Source organism: Vipera berus, assembly GCF_964194415.1.
Source record: "Vipera berus genome assembly, chromosome: Z".
NCBI classification, from domain to species: Eukaryota; Metazoa; Chordata; class Lepidosauria; order Squamata; family Viperidae; genus Vipera; species Vipera berus.
This window is the reverse complement of record NC_138205.1, coordinates 31,040,748-31,062,205: the sequence shown is the minus strand read 5'-3', so window position 1 is coordinate 31,062,205 and position 21,458 is coordinate 31,040,748. Positions and strand designations below refer to the sequence as shown.

General features: G+C 36.4%; 1 protein-coding gene across 5 annotated transcripts in view; it reads right to left on the bottom strand.

Moving 5' to 3' along the window:
* HDAC5 (histone deacetylase 5) overlaps positions 1-21,458 on the bottom strand; it is a 172,859-nt gene that overhangs the window by 68,064 nt on the left and 83,337 nt on the right. For all 5 annotated transcript variants that reach the window (XR_014028560.1, XM_081344405.1, XM_081344404.1 and 2 more), the window contains 3 exons: positions 5,625-5,884; positions 1,644-1,788; positions 393-510 (listed from right to left, as the gene is read on the bottom strand). Coding sequence is in view for 4 of the 5 variants with exons in the window: in XM_081344405.1 (XP_081200531.1) it covers positions 393-510; positions 1,644-1,788; positions 5,625-5,884 (523 nt within the window). In the remaining variant the exon portion in view is untranslated. The remainder of the gene's footprint in view (positions 1-392; positions 511-1,643; positions 1,789-5,624; positions 5,885-21,458) is intronic.

The following is a 21,458-nucleotide window of genomic DNA, read 5'->3' as shown; positions in this document are numbered from 1 at the left end:
GAATGAATGAATTACTTCCCACCATAATATAATTATGTAAATATAATTATTGCTGAAGATTTAAATTTAGAGAAAATTGAGTCCCTGAAAATGAAGACATATTCCTATTGTTCCTATTGCTGGATATACAGGAGCAAATATCAGTTGCACACTGGCTGTATAGATCTTGCATGTTTGTGACTGAAGTATTTATTCCATAACTGAAACTCAACTCTGTGCACAGCCTGTCCTAAATCACTTAGACTTAGATGAAAATCCTAGAGTAGGGTTTCTCAATCTTGGCAACATTAACATATGTGGATTTCAGCTTCCAGAATTCCATAGCCAGCATGCTTAAAGTTAAGGTTGCCAAGGTTGAGAAACCCTGTCCTAAAGATAAAGGAAAGACTTACCAGCATTTGGGATGCTGGGAGAGGGAATGATTCAAGCCACCCACTGTAGTTGGCTCTTTTGACTTGCTGAGAAGGAACTCTTGAAGTTTCAGCTTCACTTCAGTGCTTGCAATAGCACCTTTAAAAATTATAGAAAAACACTGGTAGAAAACATTAAAGGCAAGTTGAGATGTTATCTCCCTTCTCTAACCTGGGGCTATGCAAATATGCAACCTTCAATTCTCACAAGTATGCCAGTGAAATGTGTTCAGGGACACTACTTTTCTCATCTTGTATTCAAGGCTAACAACCTATTTTTAAAACCCAGCATCAATCCAGCTTACAAAAGGCGAAAAAATCCACTTTTCCTAAGCACACTGGCAAGAATTTTAAACACATCATCCTTCACATATTCCTGAAGAATTCCATCACAGAGCTACATTTACCGAAATTTTTTAATCATTCTTTATTCATTTATTATGAGGTGGAGGTTACAGCATCAATTGAAGAGCCAAGCCAGACACAGTATAACATCCAAAAATGCCTCAAATTTTATTTCTTTAAACATGTTATACAATCCCAAATCAGGGCATGTCCCCTGAGGTTTGCCACTGAAATCTCTCAATTCAACCCATCCCCATGTTGCTGTTGACACAGATAACTGTTGGTAAGCTGTAAAGAGCCTAGTCATGCTGGAGAAAAGTGGTAGATCTGTCCATCCAGTGTGGGGAAAAAATTGTATATGTACAGAAATGAATTTATGTATGGTACTATACCTGCCTGCTTCAATGCAACATTGACTACATGTAGAACCATGGGTGCTCAACTCACCATACATTGCCTCATTTAATCTTCAAAGGGAAAATGATTGCTCATCTTTGTTCAAAAAATAACTCCCAAAGTTTGCAGATTTATGAAGAATCTGAAAATTAATTTGCAAAGATTCTCCATTTAAATATATATATATATATATATTTAAATTCTACAATCTGAAAGGAAGCGCCATGAAAAAGAAGTCTAACCTTGGGTTGAAAGCCAAATTCAACAATTTATTTACATCTTTACATTGCCAATATACTTGTGAGGACAATTTTAATTATTTGAGTGGGTTTAGGTCCATGCAGATTGTTTTCAAATATGCTTTTCTATATGATATTTTGGGAATAGGAGAATATAATCCTCTAACACTCTCTAGTTGTTTCTTCCAGTCCTTGAAATACAAACAGGATATCATTCCAATAAATGCAGTGCAATGCAATTAAAACTTATTACTTTCTTTGCTCTTCTCCTTGTTGCGTAAGATGAGTAACTGCTGCTCCAGACGCTGCTTCTCCAGCTCTTCTTGTCGCTGTTGTTCTCGTTTACGCTGTTGCTCTAGTTCTTGTTGACGCTTTGCTGCCAACATCTCCTGCTGTTGCTACAAAAGAACAGGGAGAAAGTCAACACCACCAAAGGCAATTATGTATGTGCTTGAGCTTACATTATACATAGATGTCACATATAAAATCCAGACATACATTTTCAGGTCACTGTGTGCTGTATTTCAAATACAGATTATAACATCAAAGCAGGAAAAAGTGAATTAAGATTGTCTTCACCCATTCCAGTAATTGTTGCTTTATAGAACTTCTGAGTGATAGGAAAGTTATAAGGTTCTTTCTACAGGATTTTAGCCATCTAGAAGTTTCCACTAATAAAACTACCATGGAACTCCTATTTCCATATAAAAAACAGTTAATCATCTGAGATCCTGCCTCCTGCTTCTCTAACATTTGAAATATGATAAAAGATTATGCAAAAAAAAATAGTAATGCTAGTATATGTACAGAAGCAATATCCTTCAAGAGGTCCATGTTTGCTTTTACACTGCTTTTGCAGAGCATATTTGCATTCTGTAGTAATTCAGATTTCTCTTTATCTTATTGGCTGATGGTTTCTCTGTTGTTCTCATCTAATGTTTTATAGCCTGTCAGCTGTTGCAACCTTTTTTTATAGGAATTATGCTTCCTTATTATTTTTGTGATTAGCTCTCTTACTAGGCAAAAATCAAGCTTGGGCTCTGTATGCCTATGCTGTCCACAATGTAAATTTTTCATTTGTGTATTTATGCTTATGTAACGTATTTCTACCAAAGCCCATGCCTTCCTCTTTCCATTCCCTAATCTGTTCTTTCCTTGTCTGCATAAAATCTGTTGTCACCATTTAATTGTATTATGGTAACACCACAAATATAAACTTAGGTTTGATAAATACGGACACCAAAAGCATTCTAAAAATATATCTTTAAAAGTCAGAAACTTCAATTGGATAACAAACTAACATTATTTCCCAGACTTTCATTTATTTTACGGGTAGCTGCAAAAAGGGTGATGGAAATAGAAATGAACACAAACATCATCCCTGAAAACTACTTGCCATCCTAGGTTCTATTGTCTATAGTACTTATACCTTCAGAAGAAAATAGCAAAATCAAGAAGAAAGGATTTTTGTAGGGGGATGTGATGTAGAATGATATTGGAAAATAAAAGCACCTGGCCATATTTGGCCTCTTTATAAGTAGCTTCTGGTCTTGATATTATTTAGATAGGAGATTACCATCAAATTCCAGCACTTCTGGCTGAACTAGGAAGTTATTGTGAATAGCCCAGAATAGCTTAAGGTGGACACACATATAACATTATAAATAAATAGGAAGTTGAAAAATAATCCAAAGACGGCAATGCAAACCATTTCTACAGTATCTCCTCCCCTCCAAAAAACAAACAAAACAAAACCCCTGCATGAAGAATTGTGAAGATACCATATGTTGGACTCAGCTAATCTCAATGTACACATAGTTGTACTTTGACAATAAAGGTACATTCATTATAATATAAACAAAGATCCCTTTTTCTACTTCTGATTTTTATCCCCAATAATTATTATTTCTGAAAACAGAAAGGATATAGAGAAAATCCTGCTGAAAACTTCCAGGTCTATGAAAGAACTTGGTATGCATAATTCAAAATGAAGATGTATCACTGTAAATGAGGACTATAAACTATGGATTTAACTAAATATTTTTAAGCAAAAGTCATAAATAAATAAAAATTGGAATAAGGAAGTTTGGGATAATAGTTAAGATAAAAAGCTGCAAAATTCTGATTTAAACACTGGCTAATAGCATTTATATGTACTACAATTTGTAAAACAAAAATGTTCATATAAAAAAAATCCTGATCATTAAATGCAACATTATGTTCAGATATAACACTGAATTGTTACTACTGAATGAACCTACTCTCACATATTCTGACAAGCCTGTTATTAGTTGTCACTCGTTTATTTGATTCATACACATATCAAGTGATAACATAGCTTATAATCTAATATATGAACCCACCCAGTTTATTTGAACAAGCCAGAATCATGAAGTACAGTTTTATCCCAGTTCAAATATAAAAACAAGTTTATTGAAAACTAGGAACAATTTCCTCTTCATAATCACAATGGAAGGTAGCTGAAAAGACATACAAGTTTTTCAGCCTTACCTGGGCTCATTGTATTAATCTGAAGTTCAGAATTAAATATGAATGAGTCCAGTGTAAGTAAAGCTTGATTAGGCTGCAAGCTATTAAAATAAGGGACATGGTAGTCTGTTCCTTGAAGTGCCTTTAAAAGTATGAAGTGGGTATGAGTGATTCATACTGATAGTAATCCATATTTTTAAGGACAAGAAGATTCTAAAATGCAATACATGAACACCATCAAATAACATTACCCATGTAGTTTTAATCATTGCTATTGAAGCAAAATCTAGAGATGCATGCATGAGTGATCAAAACAGAAACATAAGATCACACTTGGAGATGAAAGAATATGCCAGAATTTAAACCACTGCAATTCTTATCTCTGGATTCTGCAAATTGCAAAACAACAGCACATACTGTTCTTTGATCATGTTCTAGAAAAAAAAAATCACTGTTCCAATACCCAGATTTTTTCTCCCCATTTGGATTCAGTCTAAGGACTTCCAAATGAAAAGGTACAGAATCTATGCAAGTTTTGAGTCTTGTCTCTTATACAGTAGTTGTACAGTGCCTAAAGGAAAGGAATTCCTACTCCAATCCTGAGTAGCTAATTAAATGTAACTGAAGTGAATGCGGATTTATTTTTTACCAGTATTTTCATCTGCACTGAATTTTAAATTCTAGCTTGGTTGATTGAGTTGGGGGTCTCTCCTTCATAAAGAGCTTTGCATTTTGATGGTGAGGAAAACAGTAAAACAAGTGAGAAATGACACACTGTACTTGCCAATCCAAAATTAGAAAAAGCTGATTGATATATATCCCATCCCATTCCCAACATAAATAGTTCTTCCCAGAATGGAGCTCTAAAATATGAATGTTCTATCAGAAAAGATCCTGATCCCTGGAACAGTCTAGATAACAGATGGAACTCATAGCAAGGATTTACCAACAGAAAAGAGGAAAGAAGAAAACAGGAGAAGAAGCATTGGCATGGGGGACATAGGATCAGGTTCCTGAGTACTAAGATTGTTAATTAGGCTCAGAAACATACAGACTATCATGGAATGCAGACTAATGCAACCTGGAATATTTTCCTGCTTTGTCGGTATCAGGTGTCAACCTGCAGAATTCAATACTTTTCCAGTGTCTAGGAAGAGCCATTAATAGGAGGATGGATAGGATTAACTTAGTTTGGCTGCCAAATTCTAGACAACTATTATACAGCAGTGCTATCTGTTGGCTATTTTTGCATTCTAGATGTAGCCAATGGTTACAAGATCAAGGAAGAAAGAAAGAGGAAAAGTATAAAATAAAGGAGATAAATGATAATTCAGGTCACAGCTATCATGAGAGTCTCAGATCGCAAGACGGAAACCTCGAGAAGCTACATGCTATTCTATAATGTCACGAGGAAATATCAGCCAAACCCCCAAGCATCTTAGATCTGGGTTTTATCAATACTCAATCGTGCTTGTACGTAGCCTCATCAAGCCTGAAACTCTGCTTCAACTATTGATCTTTATTCTAGGAAACATGCTGTTGCAGCTGACACTAGTATCATTTGCCTGTCACTCTGTGACAAAACAAGGTATTGTATGCATACCATTCCAGGTACAATCCTGTTAAAGGATTTCGGTTGGGCTAGGATTCTTGACAACTGCCACGAGTTCAAATGGGTAATACTGGGTGTGACACAAAAAGTATGATTCAGGAAAAGACAGCTTGGTGAGCATCTCCAAATTACCTTGAGGTGTTTCTGCAACTGGACTTCATGCTGCCGTGTTAGGTGCTCATGTTGCTTCTGAAACTCGGCAAAGAGCAGCTGCTTCTGCAATTGCTGTTGCTGTTTCAGAGCCAGCAGTTCCTGCTGCAGCTGCTGCTCCCGGACAGTTGGGTCCATACTGGGCACATTGGATCGGGAATCCATCCGCAAATCCACTGGGCTGCTGTTGGTGTTGCAAGAATTCTGCATCACCATGGGAAGAACCGGCTTCAAGTCCATAGCTGGAAATTAGAAAGAGAGTTCATGATTGCAGTAGAACAATCAGCAACAAAGAGTACTGAGATCATGGCCTACATGTGCATGTTTGTCTATCCTTAAAGAACAGCCTTGCAGCAAGTAGAGTACTTCTGTTTGCATGATAAAACTGTCAAAGACAAACTTCATGGATATACTATTACAACATTATGCATATCAGTAGCTAAACATGATTTGTCGTTTATGAAGTCTAGAATAGAATAGAATATTGTCACTAATCGGCATACATTAAAATGAAATTTTGTTGCATTCAGCTCTCAAAGGATGACCATCTCCGATACACACTACATAAATATGACAAAAATAAATAAATATATTCAGAATCATGCATATGCCCACATATATTATATGACACAGAGAAAAAACAGTGTAGTTCGGGTTATGTGTACATGTGCATGGAGAGAAAAACAAATCTTGCGAGTTACCAGATGGATGGTATAGGGAACATTGCCATTATTTTGTTTGCTCCAGTGTCATGTTTGATCCAGATAACAGTCTGGATCCTTGGGAAAGGGTTTGGGGGTTTGTTTGTGGCTGACAATAACTAATGGGAGTCGCAAGAAAATATTATATTTCAGATTTTGAGCCAGCTACCCATTCTTTTTTCCCCAGGATTGATTCAATATGTTTACACCTTTTTCCTCTACTGAGTAATCATGTCCTGCTCAATGACCAAGTTCTACCCTATTATAGGATTAAAAATAAGATTGGTTTTTTTCTTCTTAAAATTTTTGCATTTCTGCAAATGTTAAAATCCCTTTAATCCTGCTGATAACTCTCTTATTTTGTGTAGATTATGTTGCTTGACTACCTAAGAATCCATGGTTAGGTTATAATTTAGAAAGTGGGAGGAAAAGCCATTTTAGGATTAGGATTTAGGATTTATTAAATTTATATGCCGCCCTTCTCCCTAAGGACTCAGGGCGGCTATTTTTGCTGCTATTAATAAATAATCAAAGAAAACATCTATTGACAAAGAGCAGATCCTAGTATCTTTTGCCCTCCCTTATTTCATGCTTTTAATAGGCCTTGTGAGATAGCTTACAGTATATGCTGAGGTGCTCCAATCACATGGCTGAGTAGACATCAGAATTGTGGATTCAGAAATTCAACACAAAGAAGTCAAAGAGGCTTGGAAATAAAAGCCACAAGTAGATTGAGTTTTATATCTTTATATAACTAATATCCCCTCCCCCAAATTTATAAAATTTTTAGCTATCACAGCCACATATTTTCTCCATCCATTGCTTCTTGTCTTGCCTTCAAGAATAGCTTGACTCCCTCGTCTTTGTGGCAGCCCCTGAGATTAGAACAGTTCTATATGTCACCCTAGTCCTTCTCTTCATTAAACTAGACATACCCAATTCCAGCAACTGTTCTTGGAATTGGGTATGTCACTCTAGTTTAATGAAGAGAAGGACGAGTGGGGACATGATAGCAGTGTTCCAATATCTCAGGAGCTGCCACAAAGAAGAGAGAGTCAAGCTATTCTCCAAAGCACCTGAAGGCAGGACAAGAAGCAATGGATGGAAACTAATCAAAGAAGAAGCAACCTAGAACTAAGGAGAAATTTCCTTTAAAATCCTTAACTGTGGTCTAGGATTTCAATGTTATCATTATAGGGACATGATAATGAAGAACGTACTTAAAATGAGTTTGTATTTTTCCTGACCTCCCTCCATGAAGACGGTACTAATTTTCATTACTATAAAGGAGAACACTAACAACTATGCTGCAAAGTAAAAAATTATTTATTATAAAATACCGGTAAATAAAAATATTTGCAAGATATAGAGCAGACACTAAACCTTCCATGCCTACTGCAGAGATTTACAATCCAAGTCGGTTGTAAATGTTATGCCAGTCTCAAGCATCTGGCATTTGTTGAGGGGTTTAACATATAAAACATATCACAATGAATGGATGGATGAATATTTCAAGGTTCCAAAGAAATCTATTCATAAACAGATGCCAATTTCTAATTAGCACTACTTAGTTCTAAGACTATTTTGCCAACCATTGCCAATGTATTGGCTTTTTTATCTACCAACATTTTAAGATGCCTAAACAGGAATGCCACAAACTCTCCCACATCTTCAGTCTCTTCCAAGTTAAAATCAAGATGAGGCTTCCTAAATCAATATGAAGATGTAGATGAAAATATGATACTGTATATAATCAGACATAAGGGTCATCTTCAGGGATATTCATCTAACCAACTTTTGAAGGTTTGTATAAGAAACTGCAGACACACAAATTATTGGTTTTCAATGTTACCATTTTACACATATTTGGGCCTTGATTCAAAGGTCTGGAAAAATGACACAAGAAGTATTCATCACAGATAAATCTTGTAAAATAAATCCCTTGGTGGCCTAGGCCACATATGCTGCAAACTGAGATGGCAGCAAGGACCGCTATTTTTGAAACTTCCTATTTATGAAAAAATTCTCTACAAATAAAATTTTGTGTCAAAAAGCAGCATGACAGCTATTGCTCATTTCTTCTGATTGTTTACTTGCAGAGTTTTGTGTTATTTTTTTTCCTAAGGAAGCACTTTGCAAAACTGTCTCCTTCACTACCAGTAGAAAATCTTACCTCACTATCTCAGTAATATGTATCCGAGCCCAGATATATCAACAGACTGCACTTGGGGAGGAAAGAAATTTAAATGGCAGCTATTCCCAGGCAATTAAAGTTCTGTTCTTTTTTACACATGTGTGACACACATAATAAACCAGTAAAGCTTCAATCACACAGTCATGACTGCCATCTTGAACATTCACACATGCTGACACTTTTAGATTAGACTATAAAGAGAACCAGTTAAAGGCAAAAGATTTGGGGGAAAAATTAGTGGTTAACTGAGCTCTGTATCTTTATACATTAAGAGGGTTGCTTTGAAGAGAAGTGAAGGAAATTCCCAGCTAATTAAACTTGTGTGTCTGTAGGAACTCTGTAGGACAAAACATATTTAAAAAGTATGGCATTTCCTTCCAAGGTTTAGGGCTTGCTAAGGATACTACTTTGTTCTTAGTTTGTTAAGTCCTAGGGGTTGCTAAGGACAATAACGAGCAATCCAAACCTTGGATTCCTAAGCCTACAAACTGTGGGAAGTCAGCTCCCCAGAGAAGGAAATATTAAAAACGGCAGAAAAATATATTTCCTCAAAGCATCTTGAAGAGGCTGGAAAGCATGCCCAGTTTTCTTAATAGCCCTAGGTCTCCCTCCCACAAGCAGGGCCAGCTCTGTAGAGATGCAGATGTAAATCCAGGGAGCTAGAAGCTTAGGAAGACAAAGACACCTAAAATCTACTTACCCCACCCAAACACTAAGACAGGACGTAATAGGATTAACCCACAGATGGCAAAGGGCAAAGCCAGACTCAGCTCAGAATACATGACACAGGAAATAGCCTCAGGAACAGGAAGCAGCTCCAAACAAAAGGCTCCAGAGAGTATAAAAACCCACTCCCTACATGTGCTCTCTCTCTTTTCTGCCAGCCATCTTCCTGTCTGGTTCTCCTTTTCAATAAACTATAATCTTGATGTTTGTAATGATGTAATCACCATGTTTGTTCCCAGCTTGGACTGAAGCACGATGAAGACTTTTCCTTCAACAAAACATAACTGCAAAACTTCAATGAAACAATACGTATCTCTATCAGCACAGAGAAAAATGACCAGTCTCAGGTGGACATAAAACAAAAATATCATGGCAAGGTTCATCAAAGGACAGTTTTCAAAAATAGGTATGAGTTTATAGGCCAGTAAAGACTGTAATCCACTGGACAGGGGCAAAAGAAATATAATCTAACCCCCAAATGATGGATAGATTGAAACAACCTGCATCTGGAAGTAATATGTCTCCAAGTTAGGTGGGATCTCAGCATGTTGGCTGCCGAAAACAGATGTTTTTCCAAAGTAAGATCTCATGATGTGCTTTAGTTTAAAACCTATTGTTACTCTGGCTCAAAATTATCAGCATATCAGGGGACAGGTAGGCTTAGCCTTGAAATGTTATCCCTATAAGGTTCTCGGCCTTGCAACATTAATGAGCAATAAAAGGAAATATTAAGTGCCCTTCTAGGATTCATGTGGAAGGCCTTTTGAAGCAGAAGACATAGCTTTCAAGCCTCAATGCAGAAGGAGAGGGAGAGAAGGAGAAAGAGAGAGAGAGAGAGAGAGAGAGAAAGAGAGAGAGGGAGAGAGAGAGAGAGAGAGAGATTTCTCACAGATTGGCAAGTTGGGCAGAACTCAGCACTACTTCTGCAGCTTCATTTGCACTTCCCAAAGTAACACTGCTACTGCTACAGTTCACACTCTTCTTTTCTATATCTGAGTGATTTGCAGTCGATTTGGCACACTGTGAATGAACAAGGGCTATGGTGACTCATCAGATACATACCCCCTGTTTTCACTGCTGTTGTAAAAAAAGCATGGTCTGTTTTATTAAGTCACATATGCATATCTTCTGGGTGTATGTGCATATGTATATGTTTATGTATGCGTATGTTTATAGAACTCTGCATCACTGTTGCCATCCCAAACGAGAAGCAGCAGCCTAGAACAGCCCTGCACAGAGAGACACGGACATATAGTATCAGTAGCTGAGAAATCAAGTCTGACACAAATCCTCCAACCATTCAACCATCCTTTTCTGGGATTCTGTTGTAATTATAAGCAAGAGGGTTGGAGCAGGAGAGAAAAGGCCACAAAAGACACCAAGAAAGTCAGGAACTAAATACAGATGAAACCAAACAACAGCTGTTCACAGAACAGAAAGGAAGAAAGGACTGTTAACCCAGAGGTGAGAAAGACAGATGAAAAGGAAAAAAGAACTCTTGATTGATTGTTCTCAAGTTTTAATGCTTCTTGAGACTCTTGTCTGTCAAGCAAAATAGAAGTGAGAACAAGAGCCCTGAAAAGTTTTTAAAAGCATAGAGAAAAACAGAGAGTATTTACGCTTGAAAAGGAGAGACATACTAAATACCAATGTTTTGATTAAAAATTTCCAAGGCAGCTGCAATAAAATGTTAATGTACATGTGACAAACAAGTAAAACCAAAGCCAAGCTATTTTAAAAAAATTTCTCAAGCAAATAAACAAAATTCTGCAATACAAAAAATGCTGTTAATAGCTTGTAGTTATATCCATTGAATACACATCCAATTTTAACTCTGTCACCAGTTATTAATCACACATTTTTTCAAATTGTGGATTCAGACTTTGGGAAAATAGTGACCAGCTTTGCAAAAGGGGTTTATGTCACAATATTTTTTTAAAAAAATCTGATCTGACCTTTGCAGGCAAAGGGAAAAGATTAAACTGGGTTTGGGCATTGGTTCTCATTTTGCTTACAGTAGATTACAGTAGATAGTTGCTGTCCTGCAGTTTCCTATGATAATACAGATTATTAATGATACATTAAGGCAAATTAATGTATCATTTTAGTATTGCAAAGTTTGAAAAGTAACATATTGATTAGCTGGCACCATTGTGGAGGGAGGATCTTGTTGGGGTGAGATTAAGATTAAGAACTCAAGAAAAGTCTTGCAAATGCCATTAAAATCCAGCATCTAATCCACTCGACAGTCTACCAGAAGCTCACAAGCAGAACATAAGGCAACAGATATTTTCCAATATTCTTGCTCCACAGTATTTTATAATGTTTTTAATTGATTCAAATATAGGCAATCCCAGACTTTAAACCACAAATGGGATTAGAATTTCTGCTGCTAAGCAAGGCAGTTATTAATAAATTGAACCTGATTTTACTTTTTGCCATGGTTGTTAAACAAAACAGTGCAATTGTTAAATGAATCAAGTGGCTGCTAAGTGAACCCAGCTTACCCCATTCACTTTGCTTGTAAGAAGTCACCTGGGAAAGTCACAAATAGCAATCACGTGACTTCGGGACACTATAACTATCAAAAAGATGTGCCAGTTGACCACATTTTGATCACATGACCATGGGAATATTGTAATAGTTGTAAGTGTGAGAACAGGTTGTAAGTGACTTTTTTCAATCTTGTTATAACTTCAAACAGTTGCTAAACAAATGATTGCAAGTAAAGGGCTATTTGTAATCTTAGCTTCAAAAGATTCTACAGTCATGTAATGCAAAATAACTGATGCTTCCAAACACAAGTTGGCTGAGCCAAAAAGGACACAGAGTGCAAATCATAAATACTTTTATCCTTGTAAACAAACACATATCATATCTACATATTGTACACCTTTTTGTCCCACTAAAACAGTGTGAATTTGTTTTTGTAAGGTGGCAGTTGCCAGGCAACAAAGGGAAATAAATTCAATCACATGGATTCAACTGCATCAACAACTAAAACTCAATTCCAAATAAGGAACATTCCCAGCTTCTTGGACAATGAGGACAAGGATAGAATCAGAAGCTGGTACTGTTAAATATCTTTTATGGTTCCAAAGGAACCATTCTGAATCCAAATCACACTATTTTGAATGAGGCATATTTGTTTGGATGCAAAAATATGCGGTTCCATTCATTTTAGGTTTGACTTATTTTCATTTGAAACTAAGTGTTTCAAGTTCAAAATGACTCAAATATTGAACATATCTCTACTGACCACTTATCACCTACTGTTCTTCCTCCTCCATCTCTGCTCTTAATGCCTATTTATCTGATATCTCTGGACATGAGAATGCAACAAGGGCAAAATGAATCAGCAGCATCCTCCATCTAAGCAGCAATAACTCTCGGGCATGAAGGGAAGCCACTAATGAATGGACAATGATAAAATGTAGCAGGGATGTCAAAGCAAACTAAGGGCCATTTTGCTAAAATCCACACAAAACTTTGCCTCTTCAAAATGAGAAGTAGGATTCCCTTATTTGTAGTAATGTCATCAATATTAAATTGGGAGACTCTTTTATTATATTGCAATGGTCAGCCAGAATCATGCAACATAGAACGTTTCTCTAAGGGGAAAAAATTATATCAATGCTGATGATAGAACTGAAATTTCCACTACATCAGAGGAACACAAACTGGTTAAAATGGGTCAAGAGACTTCCCACTTTTCCATCTTATAATATTCGTGGCAAACATTTCACTTCAACCAATACTAAAGTTGTTCCTAGCTACTGAAGACTTACAAAAGACTGGAAAACAAAAATGATACCCTTGGTCCCAAAGAATAATTTGCCTACTATTCAACTCCTTTTTATTGAACTTTCAGAGAAACATTACTGAAAACACACTATTATTTCATATCTTTCTAGACTAAACCAGAGTTTTAGTTTTCCATTTCCACAAACCCTTCCCAAAGCAGAACACTAACTTGCCTATATGAATGACTTTTACCTGTAGGAGAAACTTCTACAGAAAGCTCAGGATGGACTGCAACTCCAGGCCTAATCTAACAAAAAGTTAGAGCAATCTTTTCCAACCTGGTGCTTCCATGATCCCCAACCAGCATGGATCTATAGTCCTCTAAAAATTAAACTTAGTCCTAGTTTAGGAGAAAGAAAATGGTAAATATTTGAGTTTATTATAATATGCTAACAAAATAGATACTTAATAAACCATTTTAAAAATAAGACGGGGAAAAAACAGATTCAAAGAAGAGCTTAATGTCCTTTTCCTGAACTTTTGCAAAACACCACTAAAAACTCTTGTTAGCTTGCTCTAAAAACAATGTTGACACTGTGACATCCAAAGTGCGTAACATACTTATATGACTCAATCTCATTTCAGTAATTTGATGCAAAAATCAATTGTAGTTATATTGTCATTTAGCTGTTATGTGGCAATAGTACATCCTGGTTTGCAATGTTTTTGATCTAATGGTCATTTTGATGACCTCCATCCTTCTTCTCTCCTCCCACTTTTGCACATTAAAAGGGAAGTCAAATATTTGGAAATCTACCTAGGTGAAAAGGGCTTTGCTTTACAGGTATGCTTAGTGTTCAAATTATTCTTTGCTGTAGTTCAAAATATGAAGCTCTTTGGCCTATATTTGGAAAGCATTAAATCATGTACTCATTTAAAGCAAGTCCCAAATTAAAATATAGAAAACTGAATGAATAACGCAAGAAATAAGAAAGAATTCTTCCTTTGCACACAGAGTTCCTTGTTTTTACTAATACATAATCCCACCATGAAGGAATATTAGAAAAAAATCTCTAGAGGGGTAGTTCTAATGTCGGTCTGTAGTACCTAATAATGCTTTGTATACTCATTTTTCTTTTTAAAAAAAAATCTCATGCAGATATTCCTCAACTATTTTTTAACATGTGAGTATGCATGGAATTATCAAATAATATTTGAGTACCATTACAGTCACAGCTTTGGGCAGCGTGATTAATCACAGTATGTTGCAAATGCTCCACCCAACATTCAGTATATGTGCATGTGTATTTTTGTCTGCACATGTAACTTTTTCTCATGCTCGAACTCATCTTCTTTTTGTATCAATTCTCATGATCAGAAGAATTCCTCACCCCCACCCTGTAGTTACTATAACATCCCACAAAACTCCTGTGAGTTTGCCAACCATTGAACCTACCCCTATAATGAGAATTACTACTCTATTCCTTGCAATATGTAAATTTCCCTTTTTTTCCAGGTCAAAGTTAAATCCAAGATGATCGAAAGGAATATAGTAAATTTTCTTTTGTGCCATTGCCTTTTCATATAAGACCAGAGTGTGATATCAGAATCAAAAATGAATATTTTGTTCAGTGGATGCAGACTTGGCAAACAAAAGAAAACACCTGGGGCTAGCTTTTTAAATGATGAAAGTGTAAAGATCACTGCACAGTTATAAAGTTAGCCCAAGGTTAGAAGGCCAGCTGCAGCATTACTAAAAAAATATTAGAAAACAGCACCGTCTTTAATGTTAGCAGTCTAGAGACAGACTTTTTAAAGAAAGGATGGCCTGAGGCCATTACCAAAATTGAAATTTCCTGGCAATGTGATAAGCCAATGGTAATGATATCAGCAAAGATTTCTTTTGAACCTAAAAGCAGCTGATTCCATGAAGAAAAGGCTGAACAGAAAATAACATTCTTCCCAACAATGTCTGTGCCAGCTGATCTTAACATATATAATGTATTTGCATTTATGGATGGGAAAAGCTTTCAAACCACGATAGAGAAATCTGAGGCTCATTATGTGTCATGAAAACATACAAGGTTTTCAGATCACACTAACAAAAGTAGGCTGAGACAACTGATGAATTTGTAACAGATCTGAAATCAAACGGTAGGTCTTGCGACTTTGATATGTTGGCTGAATCTCTGGTCAAAGATCAAAATTGTTTTGGGCATGCGAAACAACAGAATGCAAAAATGCTTATATAGACATGAACTTGTCGCTAGAAAATGCTACTCAGGTATATCAAGCATCCGAAATTATTCACTCATATTTGAAAGTTAGGGGAATAGCAACTATAACAATACTATGCCTAATGGTAATTAGCCATCACTTGTGATAATGACTTAAAGGGAGAAATGAAATTAGTGAAGTCTAGTCAGAAACAGATTTAACCCTAACAAACAAATCAACAAAGGGGGAAAATGACTAAGAAATTAGAAATAGGGTAAAGTATGTCCAAATAATGTGGCTGATATAGTATGAAGCAAGTCTACAGTGTCCAGCTTATGGATAGAAATATCACAATTGTGGAAAGTATAACCATATGGCTAAAAAGTACAAAAGTACAAAAACAGTTCAAGAATATTGTAGGAATAAGAATCTGAAGATTCTCATTATTTCTTCATAAGCTCAACTGATGTGAATAGGGTAAGACATCAGAATGAAGTCTGGATTGAAACGATATTCACTAATCAGATCTCCATTGTTTATAAGACTGGTACTAGTTTGCAAGAAACTTTAATAACTCAAAATAACTCCACAGATTGAAGCCTAAATTTGGCCATGCTTCTGAAATCATATGCTATGCACAGAAAACCACTGGGGATTCAGAACTCTGAAAGGGAAAGGCATTCTCTATGATATCAAACCAGTAGCCTAGAAAGATCTGAGAAATAATCAATTGTAAAACATCATAAGAAAAAAAAACCTCCGTGATCGCATGACATTTTTTTAGTAAAGATGGACAATTGGTAGTACACATTATCAAAAATGTTAACAGTAGCATTGAGAACAAAACTGAAATGAGGCTTGGACACAATGAATACAAAAGGAATTATTTACAGTACTGAATGATGGGTTCTTTCCATGGTTGTAGTTCACAGAAACATAGAAATCGGAAAACTGCCTGGACCCCAAAGAATTATACAAGCGAATTCAAAGACAGCATAATCACATCTCAACACAAATAGACCTCTTAATGAAACTGGTAGGCACAAAAATATTTTCCAGCTGTATGCAGCAGCTTGGTTTTGGCACCTACCACTGGATGAAGAAAGCACATGTCTATGTATATTTAGTATGTCATACAGATTTGATACAATATTAAACATATGCTCTTTGAGTTGCATTCTGTTTCAGAAATATTTCATCATGCTGTGCAACAAATGTTGGAAAGTATTCCAGAGACCATAAACATGGTCGATACATGGGAGTGCCACAGAACAACATATGGTAATCACTAATCAAAATTGGTACTAGATAAAGCCACGTCCTCCATTATTAAAGTGAACAAAAGCAGATAAAACCTATAATATTTGGGAGAAATACTGACAAAACATGGCATTAAATCAGATCAAGCTAAAGTAAGAGGTAGGGAGATATGCCAAAACCAACAGATCAGTAAGACATTCAAAAGATTATGAGAATGGTAAATTATGTTTTGAAATTCAAATTTTCACATTTGAACATTACTTTCCAAAGATGCTGTCTGGCACACTGAGTCCTACGGGAGAAGGGCGGTATATAAGTCTAATAAACTAAACTAATTACAGTACATGACAAAGAATATCCAGATGCTTCTATACACGTTATATAGAGCAAAAGTGTAATCAAAAAGTCAAATAGACTAATCAAATAGTATTGAAAGATGTGTGAATATTGTCTTTTTCAGAAACAGGATGTGTGGGCTTCCGGTTCGCGCGTGGTGCTTCCGGAGGTGCAGAGACAGTCTGTCTTCTGCCATCCGTTTGTTTGTTGTTCAGAGGACCCTGAAAAGGGTCAAAATCGTCCTGCAGGGGCGACTACCGAGAGGAGGACTTCCGTGTGATCACGGAAGGGCAGCAGCCCTCCGCTGGAATCCGGGATCATCTCCTTTGGCCCGAAGAAGAAGATGACTAAGATCACTAAGCTCCCTACCAAAAGCCAAAAATACTACCTAGCACTACGAAGCAATCTGGAGGACCTGGGTGAGCTTTTACCTTTCCTATTCCCTTAAGCATTTTTCTGTGGGACTTTCCTGAAAATCTCCTTCCCCATTTTTTGAGAAAACGGCGAATATCTACTTTGGGAATAAAGCTTAAAGCCTCAAAGTTACTAAAGAAATCCAATTAATGCAGCAAAAAATCTAAATCAGCTGTTTTTACTGAAAAGCTTCTATTTGTTGCTGGGGACTCACTATCCTATTCTCTCTTTAAACTTTGAATTAAAGAAAAAAATTGGACTAATACTACAAAAGTTCTATAATAATTTGGGAAAATAAAAATAAAATAAAATCTTTTACATTGCATGTTAAATGTTATTGATGACATCTTGTGGCGAAACCTGGTACAGCAAGTAAATTTCCTTTTTGCTCTTGTGAAAGCTATTTGAATAACAGAGCTGTCCTTGAAGATAAGCGTGGGAACACCTGGCATGGAATACAACTTTTCAGGAGGTGGAAAATCTTTTGACTATTAAAACAGCCTCCATGGAAGATTTAACTGATTTAACTGCAAATAACAACGAAATGGATGTTTACAACCTGCCACTTGACTATCTTTTGGGATCCCTAAAGATAGACTATAAAAATGCCTCTATGGATTAAGGGGAATCTCTAAAGAAATATCACTGATTTTATTTTTAGCTTTTAGATTTGTAAAGGAAATATAACTCTGAATTACATTATAGAATTTAGAATGACATATCAAAAGATAATATTTTAATAAATGATATATGGTTAAGATGCCTTATAGAATATTCAGTGCCTATTTTTGAACTATAGTATAGAATCTAGAATTTTATATATAAGAGATAGCATTTTAATAATTGTTGAATGGTTAAGGCAAAAAATATATTTCTAATAACTGGTGATTTGCTAAGGTGAAAATTAGACTTTAATGTTAAACATAAATGTTTTGTAATGAACAATATATGTTTTATAGACAAAAGAATTATCCTTTATTGAAATAGGGAATTGTAGGTCAACCAAAATTTATATTTTTATATATATATATATATATATATATATATATATATATATATATATATATATATATATATATATATATATAACCAAAATTTATATTTTTATATATATATATATATATATATATATATATATATATATATATATATATATATATATATATATATATATATATATATATATATATATATATATATATATATATATATATATATATATATATATATATATATATATACATACATACATACATACACACACACACACACACACACTATAGGCCAGGGGTCAGCAACCTGAAACAGTGAAAGAACCACTCGGAGCCGCAAAAAATATGTGCACATGCACATACATGCGCACATGCGCAGAACAGGGTTTGACTGAAGAGTGGAGCCAAGGCGAGATATGCACCTACCCTGCACATTTGAATTGATTGAACTTTTTTAGTCCCACTTTTTTTTTTTTGACTGCACATGGCAGAGGACCGGGAGCTCCAGAGCCGCGGGTTGCAGACCTGTGCTATAGGCTATGCAAGAAAACAGGTGAAACTCGAAAAATTAGAATATCGTGCAAAAGTTCATTTATTTCAGTAATGCAACTTAAAAGGGGAAACTAATATATGAGGTAGACTCATTACATGCAAAGCAAGATAGTTCAAGCTGTGATTTGTCATAATTGTGATGATTATGGCTGATTATGGGACGTGGTGGCTCAGTGGGTTAGGACGCTGAGCTTGTCAATCAGAAGGTCGGCAGTTTGGTGGGTCGAATCCCGAGTGCTGCGTAGCAGAGTGAGCGCCTGTTACTCATCCCAGCTTCTGCCAACCTAGCAGTTCGAAAGCACGTAAAAATGCAAGTAGAAAAATAGGGACCACTCCGGTGGGAAGGTAACAGCATTCTGTGCGCCTTTGGCATCTAGTCATGCTGGCCACATGACCACGGAGACGTCCTCCGACAAGCGCTGGATCATCGGCTTTGAAACAGAGATGAGCACCGGCCCCTAGAGTCGGAAACGACTAGTACACATGTGCGGGGGAACCTTTACCTTTACCTTACCTATGGCTTACAGCTCATGAAAACCCCAAATCCACAATCTCAGTAAATTAGAATATTACATGCAATCAATAAAACAAGGAGTGTACATAGAACAATATCGGACCTCTGAAAAGTATAAAGCATGCATATGTACTCAGTACTTGGTTTGGGCCCCTTTTGCAGCAATTACTGCCTCAATGCGGCATGGCATGGAAGCTATCGGCCTGTGGCACTGCTGAGGTGTTATGGAAGACCAGGATGCTTCAATAGCGGCATTCAGCTCTTCTGCATTGTTTGGTCTCATGTCTCTCATCTTTCTCTTGACAATGCCCCATAGATTCTCTATGGGGTTCAGGTCAGGCAAGTTTACTGGCCAATCAAGCACAGTAATCCCACGGTCATTGAGCCAGGTTTTGGTGCTTTGGGCAGTGTGGGCAGGTGCCACGTCCTGCTGGAAAATGAAGTCAGCATCCCCATAAAGCTCATCTGCGGAAGGAAGCATGAAGTGCTCCAAAATCTCCTGGTAGACAGCTACGTTGACCCTGGACTTAATGAAGCACAGTGGACCAATACTAGCAGATGACATGGCTCCCCAAATCAACACAGACTGTGGAAACTTCACACTGGACTTCAAGCATCTTGCAGTGTGTGCGCCTCTCCATTCTTCCTCCAGACTCTGGGTCCTTGGTTTCCAAATGAGATGCAAAAGTTGCTCTCATCAGAAAAGAGGACTTTGGACCACTGAGCAACAGACCAGGTCTGTTTTTCTTTAGCCCAGGTAAGACGCTTCTGACGTTGTTTGTTGTTCAGGAGCGGCTTGACAAGAGGAATACGACATTTGAAGCCCATGTCCAGGATCCGTCTGTGTGTGGTGGCTCTTGATCCACTGACTCCAGCCTCAGTCCACTCCTTGTGAAAGTCCCCAACACTTTTAAATGGCCTTTTCCTGATAATCCTCTCCAGGCTGCGGTCATCCCTGCTCCTTGTACACCTTTTTCTTCCATACTTTTCCCTTCCACATAACTTTCTATTAATGTGCTTTGATACAGCACTTTGGGAACATCCAACTTCTTTTGCAATTACCTTTTGAGGCTTTCCCTCCTTATGGAGGGTGTCAATGATGGTTTTCTGCACAACTGTCAGGTCAGCAGTCTTCCCCATGATTGTGATTCCTACTGAACCAGACTGAGAGACCATTTAAAGGCTCAGGAACCCTTTGCAGGTGTAATGGCTTAATTAGCTGATTAGAGTGGGACACTTTGAGCCTAGAATATTGCACCTTTTCACAATATTCTAATTTACTGAGATTGTGGATTTGGGGTTTTCATGAGCTGTAAGCCATAATCATCACAATTATGACAAATCACGGCTTGAACTATCTTGCTTTGCATGTAATGAGTCTATATTATATATTAGTTTCCCCTTTTAAGTTGCATTACTAAAATAAATGAACTTTTGCACGATATTCTAATTTTTTGAGTTTCACCTGTATTCTATTGCAATTAAATAAAACTTAAAAACAGGATATTAATATGTATTAGTGAAAATATGTTTTGAATTTTGTTGATTGACTTGGTTATAACTAGAAAGATACTAAATTGCTTATTTTGACTATGTAATCAGTAAGGGAATTAGAGAGGGCATCTTTGTTGATGTAACCTGAACTATTTACAAATGGTTATTTCTTATTTTAATTACCCAACCACCATATTGTTTCACAAATATATGTGTATGTAAATATTAAAAATCAATAAAACCTGTATTAAAAAAGAAAAGAAAAGAAACAAGATGTGTGGAAGTTTCTATTTACTAACAATTGAACCTACCCATGTTATAAGGATAATGGTATCTCCCTTACAATGTTAACTTCATTTTTTTGGTAGATTAGACTTAAATCCAAGCTTATAATAAACACAATCTTTTGCCTCTTGTATCACTGCTTCTACATAAATGAACAATACACTATGGTAATAAAAACCTCATGAAATCCCATACCTGGCATTAAACAGTACAAACTCCCATTAGTTAACTTCTTTTTCCAAGTTACAGCAAAACAAAGTGGAGGATAGACCAAGGACCTTGCACACCACTGACTGTCACCAAGGATGCTATGCTGTAGATTGTAATTACTGATGTTTAAATTGTCTTACAAATGCATGTTGAACACTGAATTTGCCCTGCTCATTT